The following is a 10,460-nucleotide window of genomic DNA, read 5'->3' on the forward strand; positions in this document are numbered from 1 at the left end:
AGCTTTCCCGTCTTGGAAGAAGCTAAACAGGTAAAACACGGACCGTGTATCAAAGCGCTTATTCCAGTTACGCTCCTCTAGTAACACTGGGTTGTCCTTCTTTGTGCCCGTCGGTATCAAGGCATAACCTATCTGAAGTGTGTTCTAATGTCTCTCTCTCACTCTCTCTTTCTGTTTGCTTAGGTATGTACGGATCACCACTTATTACCGAAAGCCCTACGTGATTTCCAGTATAAATACCGCATGCTTCCTTCTTTAACACAAAAAACACAGATAATCTTTCATTACTCCTCTTGTCTCAAGTCAACCACAAGTATCTAGTTTCACATCTACAAAAACAAAACTTGACAGAAATAATGCTCATCTCACATCTTTCAGGTCCAGTACATATATTTATTTTACTGACCAGGCTCACTTGAAGTTCTCATTGAAGCAGAATGTGAACACAAAATCTTTACTAACCCTGCTTTATTCAAAACATTTTGTAAAATGGCGAATCATATTATTAAACATGAACCCAGGTCATCCCTCACTTGCTTGGGGATTGCAGACATCTCTATAACAGGAATATGCTACATTAAAGTGTACAACAATGCTCATCTAAGCTTTCTGTTACGCTCTCAAAGTTTAATACCAAGGGGAGCAGAGCGGTGTGGCTCGATACAAAGTTTAGAAACGATATTCCTTGATGGCTTGATAAGAAACACAAGAGACAAGCCGCTGCTACGTGGTTTCACTAATATGTCAACTCACACGTTAATAGCTTGTTTCACAGCTTCTTTAAAGCATAGAAAAACCCACAGAAACGACAGTGATGCGAGTACATAACAGACAAACAGCACACAGGACAGACGTCATACAGACAGCATTGGTTTCATGGAACATAGTAACAGTCAGTCTTTAGGTCTGGCTGCTGGAGAGTTTGGTGTCAGGTGGACTGAACCAGACAGCAGTTGTGTCCTCCAAGCAGATGAACGTCAGTCAACCTTGACGAGATGAGTGATGGTGATGACAGTCTCAAACACCCAGACCAAAGGTGGAAGGTGTAATACTGGGAAGAATGACAATGCTAGAATCCATAAGACATGCTGTATGATAGGTTGGGACAGGCAGTGGATAATGGTGTACGGAGTATGAGGCTCTCCAGAAAGGTAATACTGTGTGTGGTGGAGTTTGAGGCTCTTCAGACAGGTAATACTGTGTGTGGTGGAGCTTGAGGCTCTTCAGAAAGGATGCTCGGAGACGTATATCGTGAGCCGTATGATGGAGCTGCCGCGGAAGTTGATGACGTTGTTGACAGTGACCATCTCCAGGTCCAGGACGATCTCCTTAGGGCCCGTTAGGGGCCGGGACAGGACCAGCGTGGCGCTGACGTTACTGGTTTGCTGCGAAACATGAGGAGAGGAGCGAGAGTGAAAGAGAAAGAACAATGGTTATCTTTCATATAGTGTTGATACAAAGTATCGTCCCTGCGATTTCCATGAAGAACAGGTGTGATGGTGACGCAAACATCAAACACAGCTCCCTCGAGGGCAAACAGAGTTTTAGGTACTCCATATCCCATCTGTCGTGGCATGAAAGGTTTTGACGCCAAAAAAACAAACAATGCCAAATTAAATTGGCATTGTGGATGCCACAGCAATCAGAATCTCCTCTGACTGCAGTTTCCAGAAAGCTGCTCCACCTCCTCCCCTTCACACTCCTATGGCCCCACCTACTGGCCACGCACCTTGTGTGCCTCCCTACACACACCAGAGGGACGCCTCAGAGTGCAGTCTAGGGAGAATCAACACTACACAGGTGGACAGGTGGTCGGTAGGTAGAGGCGCGGGCTGGATTACAGCAGATCATAATAACAATTACCCCCTTTTCCGCAATTTCTCCTCGAGGATGAATGAAGTGTGATACATCCATACATCTATCCACTAGGGGTGTAACGATACACTCAGCTCACGATTCGATACGTATCCCGATACTGGCGTCACGATACGATACGCATCTAGATACGTTGAACCCCCCAGAAAAATTAATAAATAATTCTAATCAACTTCAAGAATGTGCAAATATTTTTATTTGAACTTCTGTATGTTAAGTAACAATGTTTGTGTACAACAGTGGTTCTCAAACTTTTTACACCCCGTACCACCTCAGAACATATTTAACTCCAAGTACCACCATTATGACCGACGTTACAGTAGTAAGCCTACCCTCAGGGAGGTGCACAGGTACAGGCTAGTGTTGCCCGGGCAACAGCCTGTTTGCCCTGATTGGCTGATCTGCCCCTCTGGACAAAGAGGCTAAATAAACTTATTTTTTTGTGGCTGCATCAATACAATAAGCCCATCATCAGTAAAGTTAAATGGCGATATCATCCAGTTCTGTTTTAATTTATTTTGCCACCATAACGTCATTTTGAAGTAATGGAGATAATGACAAATGACCCTGTGAATAGTAAAAAAATAAATATGAGGCGAGTCAGGTGGCTGAGCGGTTAGGGAATCGGTCTAGTAATCAGAAGGTTGCCGATTCGATTCCCCACTATGACAATGACGTTGTGTCCTTGGGCAAGGAACTTCACCCTACTTGCCTCGGGGGAATGTCCCTGTACTTACTGTAAGTCGCTCTGGATAAGAGCGTCTGCTAAATGACTAAATGTAAATGTAAATATATATCCACTTGTGTCTTGAATAATGTGCAGCATCAGCTTGTAACGTTTGCATCACGTCGCGCTACCTTGCCTTATAATCATGCTACTTTACATGAATCAAAGCAAAGTAATAGCCTATACAGCAGCAGCAAGCTAACATAGCTACATTATGTCCAGTCACTGTGGTATAGTATTGTGTTGGAACAGTTTGGTCCTATCGCGTGCCAACATTTATCTTTGTTTCGAAGCAAAAATATTATAGGGAAGGCAAAACGTATTTTAAATCACATTTCAATGATATCATGGTTAAAGTATTTAAATATTTCTGAGATTCCTCTGCGTATCACTAGAAGGGGGCATGCGTACCACAGTTTGAGAACCACTGTTTTATATCAGTCAAAGTCATTTTGCCGTGCTAGGCTACTGCCCAGTTCAAGCTGTGAATGCTCAATGCTGTGTGTACGCGAGATGCAGGTGCAAGATAGGTAGCTCAACCAATAGGATAAAACGAATGTAATATTGAAAAAATATCGTCATGACTCCACGATACATATTGTTAAATTTTTGTACCGCAATGTATTGTACCACGATATCTTGTTACACCCCTACTATCCACCCATCCATCCATCCGTACATCTATCCACCCACCCATCCATCCATCAATCCATACATCCATCCATCCATTTATCCACCCACCCATCCATCCATCTATCCATACATCCATCCATACATCTATCCACCCATCCACCCATCCATACATCTATCCACCCACCCACCCACCCACCCACCCACCCATCCATCCGTACATCTATCCACCCACCCATCCATCTATCCATCCATCCATCCATACATCTATCCACCCACCCACCCACCCGTACATCTATCCACCCATCCATCCAAACATCCCACCGTCCCAGAGCGTCCCAGCCCTGCTTCCAGGGCCCAGGGGCCTTAACCTTACGTACCCTCATGTAGAACTCTCGGCCCTCGTTGCCTGTCTTGATCTGGAAGATGTAGAAGGCCCCGGGGTAGCGCGTGGTGGCCTGCATCTGGAAGATGTCTGCGGGCACGCTGCGGCCCGACGACAGGTCCATGTGGCGGTACAGGACAGTGAAGGGCCTGTCTCTGCAGGCAGGGTTCTCAGCTGAACACATACACTGGCTGGGGGGGGGGGGGGGGAGGAAAGAAGGAAGGGGGGAGGGGGTGAAGTTAATGCCTCGGATCAATATCGGACAAGCGTTAGCACCAATTTGAATCACATATATCACAGTGAAAGCTTAACTTGACCCCAGTGGTTTCACTAAAGGATGGTTGTTATAGGACATATTTCAGGGTGACCCGAGAGATGATGGATACAGTTTCATAGTCTCTCATACACATATGTAAAAACTGAAAGAGAATTCTCCTCACTTGTCACTGAGCTCAATGTAAGGCTGTTCACATGTTAAATGATCCAGGCATGTGTAACCTCCCTGGAAATTGAAACATACTTGTGCTGTTGTACAGGTGTTGTTACCAGTGTCACATTCATTGAAATCTTTAAAATCAAACACACAACAATTAAAGTCCGTTAAAACAACAACATCAACATCACCATCATCATCATCATCATTCAAAAACAACATCAGCATTAGCTTATGACACTAATGATATCCATTAGAGTAAAAAATCTAAATCATTATTAACAACTTCAGCCACCGTATTACCAAATTGTTGTTGTTGATACAATGTTTTCTAGACCTCTAGAAAACATTGTATCAACAAGCAAAGACCAAAGCACAGATGACAGAAAGAATCCTGACATTGGATCATCAGACCAAACAGCCAAAAGCACATTCGGGTCTACACAGGAAGACTCTTTAAATGTCCATCTGACTTAAATGTCTCTTTGTCTTTCTGGTATCACACATAAACAGTTTTCATGATGAGGCGTCAGGTGGTGTTGCCGTGGTTACCTTCACAGCTGCGTCCGTCCTCGTAGACGTAGTAACCAGGAGGGCAGATGCAGGAGAAGGACCCCGGCGTGTTCACACATCTGTACTGACACAGAAACTCAGAGAAGCTGCACTCGTCCAAGTCTACAGGCGACGCAGAACACCGTTAGCACCCCAGAAGATATTCCTTTCCATTTAGCAGACGCTTTTATCCAAGGTGATTTTGGGCAAAAGTGATTGGACCTGCGGCCTCTTGATTTGGCGTCGAGCGCTCTACAACCCCCCCACCCCCCAATCACATGACACCCTGATCACTCGGCGGCATCGCAGAGCGCTTCGCTCTCCTCATGAACACAGAATGCTTTCAACACTTCACATCCCATGTAGGAAATGTAAAACATGTCTGACACAGTAAGCGATACAGTTAGAACTGTGCACTTCTGAGCCTTCATTTTTCTACGGTCTGGACTCTACGTACACCATTTCAACAGTATGTTGATTTGGATAAAAGCGTCTGCTAAATAATAAAATAATAATAAATTTAAGGTACAGTATCCTTACCGATACAGGAAGTGCCGTCGGACGCCAGCTCGAATCCCTCGTCACAGTTGCACATGTAGGATCCATAGGTGTTAAAGCAGCCGTGCGTGCAGGGCTCGTCCTCACACTCATCCACGTCTGGGGGCGTCACAGAGTCATCCTCGCCATCATCATCATCATAGTCATCATCATCCTCATTATGCACATTCTGTACTTACCGGTTGGTGATGTCACATTCTGCAGTGCTTAGAAGTTAGTGATGTCACATCCTGCAGTGCTTACAGGTTAGTGATGTCACATCCTGCAGTGCTTAGAAGTTAGTGATGTCACGTCCTGCAGTGCTTACAGGCTAGTGATGTCACATCCTGCAGTGCTTATGGGTTAGTGATGTCACATCCTGCAGTGCTTAGAGGTTAGTGATGTCACAATTCTGAAGTGCTTAGCGGTTACTGATGTCACATCCTGCAGTGCTTAGAGGTTAGTGATGTTTGCAACCTGAGCAGGTCATGCTATCCGGGTTGTGGATGAAAACAGGGTTGCAGGAGCAGTTTGCATGTGTGTACCTGAGCAGGTCCTGATGTCTGGGTTGAGGATGAAGCCAGGGTTACAGGAGCAGGAGTAGGAGCCCGGTACATTAGCACACAGCTGCTGGCAGTATCCATAGCGACACTCATCAATATCTTCTCCCACAGGTAAGTGACAGGGGAAAGAGAGAACACTGTTTCATTCCACAGTATATGTGTGTCATACACAATGAAATGATATTGTCATGTAAATAGTATCAACCACAATACCAAACATTATACTTGGCTGTTTGTGTGACATGCAAACACACACACACACACACACACACACGGATAGTGAGTGACGCTCACCCTGGCACTGCCCCCCCACCAGCCAGTAGCCTTCGGTGCAGGAGCAGGTGTAGCCCCCCGCCGTGTTGATGCACACCTGGGTGGGGTTACACTGGTGCGACTCCGCCTCACACTCATCGATGTCTGGAACAGCAGCACACAGGAATGGCCGTCAGAGGCGTGTGTGTGCGTGCGTGCGCGCGCAATGCGTACGTGCAAGAGGCTGTTTTGTGTGTGTGAGAAGGTGTTTTGTGTGTGTGTGTGTGTGTATGTGGGAGACTGTGTTGTGTGTGGGTGTGTGTTGGGGGGGGGGGTGTGAGGGCAGGTAGGAAGGTCATCATCAACACTGCAAAACTGTAAAGACTTGTACTGACTGTCCCAGGTAGTCTTCTTGACCCTGTAGTATTGAATGATTATCAGACCCCTATCTCACACTCAGCATATTTACTTCCAGTTCAAATATTTAGAGATAAGAGACTGGAATTCCACCAGCTTCCCTTCAGCAGTTCACACACTCCTCAACAAGTGGCACATTTCCTTATGTGGAAATCACACATCTGAATTCCAAGCTCTGTTTATGGTTCTCAGACAGTGAAGTCACCAACTCAGAGACCCGAAGCGAAGGTCTGAAGTCAGTCGTAGCGTTTGTTTGAACAGGCGGCTGAGTGTGATAAGCCCTGATAGAGTGTTAGTGACCGCTGGCCTGGCCCCAGCCTGGTCCACTACCAGGGCCCAGCGAGGGCCAAAGGCCCGGACGAGGGCCAACAGCAACACAGGCCAGCACCTGCTAGCGGTTAGCAGCTCCAGCCCCGTCTGAGGCAGGAGAGCATGTGCTGCACATGTGTGGCCAAACCCCAGGGAGTTCAGCTGGGTCTCGCTCTCTGGGAGCGCTTCAGTTCAGCTCCTTATAAAGGCAGCTGGTTTGGCCTGCACTGGGCCCCACGCAGGGATGATGAACCCTGGAGAAGAATACATATGTGGGAAGAGAGAGACTCAAAGAGCACACGTGACAGAAATGAAACAAACGGATAGATTTCTGTCATCCAAATTCAACTCCAAATAGCCCCATGGGTAATTTACACTCTTGAGTGAAACTTCAAGTACGGTGTCTTAAACTGTGCTGACCGTTTTTCCCTCCTAGTAATATAACTCTTCTGCATGGTCATGAAGGCCAACTACTGGAATCAACAGGAAGTTCTCACAGCGTCAACAGTTTCAGTTGATGCAAGGGAAGACAGATGTCATGCCACTCTGCCAGACCCAAGAAACTGTTGATATTATTGGAAGTGGCCTTCCAGAGACTAGGAGACAAAGCCAGGTTTGTACCAGGCGGAGGCAGGGAGTCTACAGCCCAACTCTGTCACTCAACGACTCCTTACATCACCTCTCTCTCTTACATGAACACACACAAAAAAAGCTTCTCTCTCTCTCTGTCTCTCTGTCTCTCACTGTGTCTCACTGTCTCACACACACACATACTGTATATACACAGGTTTGTAGGCCAGTCTCTCTCCTAGTTCCTCCACACTGGTTTGTGCCCTGCCAAAGCAGTTCAGATCTGGCAACAAATGACTTCATCCCTCCCTGATGGGCCTTGCAGATGGCTGAAGAGCAATCCTGTGGTTTCCCCAAACAAGGCTTAGGGCAAATCCTCTGAGTGTTTCCAACCCATTAAAAGTCTGAGTAGGAATAAGACTTACAGGAATGATATCTGCACAAATTACAATAATACAGGTTGGTCAAGACAGAAACATTATATACTACCATAACATGTTTGTGTGTTCAAACCAGCAGCTTGTCACCAGGTGGGCCCACAGTCTGTGGTTGCTAACACTACAAGCTAAAACATAATAAGTTTAACATAATTGGAACCAACATTGAAGGGTTTGCTACAAAACAAGCTTACCAAATAATCAATTAAAATATCTCATTAGTAATAAATAAAATGTAGTTTGGCAGCTGATTTGATGTGAATAGTTATAAAAGCTTATGTTACAGATTAACTACTAGTATGACTGTGATATATGAGATCAGAGACCAGTGGTCTGTTGTTATCTAACCAGACAGGCCAGTGTGACCCAAGAGTGGAGCAAGAGGTAGAGAAAGGTAGAGAGAGGTAGAGAGACATAGAGAGAAAGAGTGTTAGAGAGAGGTAAATAGAGAGGTAGAGCAGAAGAGAGAGGTAGAGAAGTATAGAGTCAGCGAGGTAGATTGGTAGTGCGGTAGAGAGAGGTAGAGTTGTACAGAGAGGTAGAGTAGTAGAGAGAGGTAGAGAGCTAGAGTAGTAGAGATGTAGCGAGACAAAGAGGGGTGGAGAGAGGTAAAAGAAGAGGCAAAGAGAGTAAAAAAGATGCAGATGCAAAAAAAACTTGAGAGTCAGAGAGAGTTAGAGAGGAGCAGAGAGAGGAGGGGAGGCAGAGAAGACATGAGGCAGGAAGAGGAGAGGAGACAAGAGAGAGACAGAGAGGGGGGAGGCAGGGAGAGCAGCTGGAGGTTAATGGGCTGTTGACATCAGTTGAAAGCAAGCACAATTGATGCCTTGGACCTCCCACTGAGCCACCTCTACCGATGAGCAGAGAGAAACCCCTTTCCAGCCAGTGGGGGGGGGGGGGGGGGGTGGAGACATACAACGGCCTACTGTACTACCAGCTGACACTCAACAGGGAACAGACCAACTCAGACTGGAGCAAAGCGAGAGAGCTAGGCCTGGACAGTAACGCAATAACAGACTGCAGTGTGATGAGATAAACACCCCACCGTGCGGTCAATGCTATGCGCGGTATTCACGACAACACATTCACTTCGAAATTGACTTAAAACCCACCATTGCTGCTGCGGTTTCTGCAAGACCAAGTTTTGTCAGACATCCAAGCCGCCAGCTTTATGATTTGCCTTTAGTATCGTCTTGGATTTTAAAGGGTAGGCTATTGATCTACTGCGTTGGAAAATTAAGATTAAACTTTTTTCCAGAGCTAAGGTGAGCAACGTAGGATGGAAAAGAGTTTGACCCATCAGGTTGATACAGTCTTTGGATTCCTGACGCAAAACAAAGTTGACAGCACACTCACCATTACAAGTGCCATCCTCTCCAAGTGTGTATCCCAGGATGCACGGCGCGGAGCGGCTGACTATCGGGTAGCTGGGTTCCACGGGCCCTTGCGGCGGTGGACGAAACGTGTCGGGGGGGAAACCCGCCGATGTGTCAGGGTAGGCCGGCTCCGGGAGTGCTGGTGTGTCGGGTCTGGCGTAAGGCTGGCTGTAGAGGCCCCGCGGGATGCACAGGTAGCCGCCATTCTGATTGACGCAGAGCATGTCTCCTCGACAAGGCAATGGTACCGTGCGGCACTCGTCCACATCTGAGAAATAGAGAAACAATAGAGAAAGGATACTACATTATAAATAGGCTACTACAACTAAATAGGATTGGATAAAAAACATAATTATTCAGAAACACACAGGCTGCTTCATTCAGAAAAGCATTAGGGCACAGACTTTACAAGAACTGTGTGATATCATCTTCAGAAAGACTGTATTCAGAACAGCTGTAAGGACACATAGGAGTGAGGTGACCTTACCAACACACACCCTCGCTCTGCGGTCGTAGGCAAAGCCTTCTGTGCAGGTCTAAAGGAGAAACACCAATAGGCTCTTTAACTGACCGGTCATGGCAAACACACAGCCCTAAAAACAACCTAGAACACATTAATGTTGCTCCTTTTCCAGTGGACCTGACCTAAAAGGTGCATATCCACTCACTGCTGCCCAATCACTGAATGAATGAAATCCATGCACACAGACTGTGTCAAGGTTTTACTGAAATAAAGTCATCTTACCTGACCATTCCCATAGCTGATACATAACAATGTAAATACGAGAGCTGTCAACATTCTGAAAATTGGAGCAAAGTTTCAGTTCAAAATCTATTCCAAGATTAGACAAAGTTTTAAAACAAATGAGCTAACATTGCACTCCATAGTGAAAAGATTCCACTGTTTAAAGATATCTTTAAGATTCAGAATAGGACGGCGATTGGAGTCATAAGAAAACTCGCATAGTTGTAGTTCCTAAGAAAACTAAACTTTAGTCACTTCAGTGATGAAGCAACCTAATGAAGAAGCCACGCATTGTACTGACCTGGAGTAAGTCCAGACCCTAACACCGCGTACGTCCAAAAGCATTATGTATTCTCTTGATCACTCCCGAAAGAGGGACTCTCGCGACCCGTAAACTCCCCTTGATCTTCTGGCTACTCTAGCGTACGTGATATGCCAGTGCGCATGTGGCGCTCCCCAAACTCAGACTATGCGCCTTTACGCGAAAGTCGACACCAGGTTCTGATTAACCGCTGTCTCGTCGACCTGCAACTTCGGTACATTGACCAATTGTACAAGGAATGTCTTTCAAAACGAACTGTTCTATGTTTTCCGTTCTCCGTCGGCTGTACAGATTGCTTTGCGTTGCAAATTAAGGGGGCCCCGAGCACTT

The 10,460-nt window shown here is 46.1% G+C and overlaps 1 protein-coding gene across 1 annotated transcript; it reads right to left on the reverse strand.

Moving 5' to 3' along the window:
* Positions 1 to 372: 372 nt before the first annotated feature.
* On the reverse strand, positions 373 to 10,371 carry fbln5 (fibulin 5). Its single transcript, XM_067243018.1, has 11 exons — positions 10,110 to 10,371; positions 9,809 to 9,863; positions 9,551 to 9,599; positions 9,044 to 9,331; positions 5,997 to 6,119; positions 5,685 to 5,801; positions 5,143 to 5,259; positions 4,603 to 4,725; positions 4,058 to 4,184; positions 3,613 to 3,808; positions 373 to 1,385 (listed from the first exon to the last, which is right to left on the reverse strand). Exons 1-11 carry the CDS (start codon positions 10,151 to 10,153, stop codon positions 1,224 to 1,226), a joined length of 1,401 nt encoding a protein of 466 aa, XP_067099119.1. The 5' UTR covers positions 10,154 to 10,371; the 3' UTR covers positions 373 to 1,223.
* Between the last annotated feature and the right edge of the window lie 89 nt (positions 10,372 to 10,460).

This window comes from Osmerus mordax, chromosome 9 (genome assembly GCF_038355195.1).
Source record: "Osmerus mordax isolate fOsmMor3 chromosome 9, fOsmMor3.pri, whole genome shotgun sequence".
Classification (NCBI taxonomy): Eukaryota; Metazoa; Chordata; class Actinopteri; order Osmeriformes; family Osmeridae; genus Osmerus; species Osmerus mordax.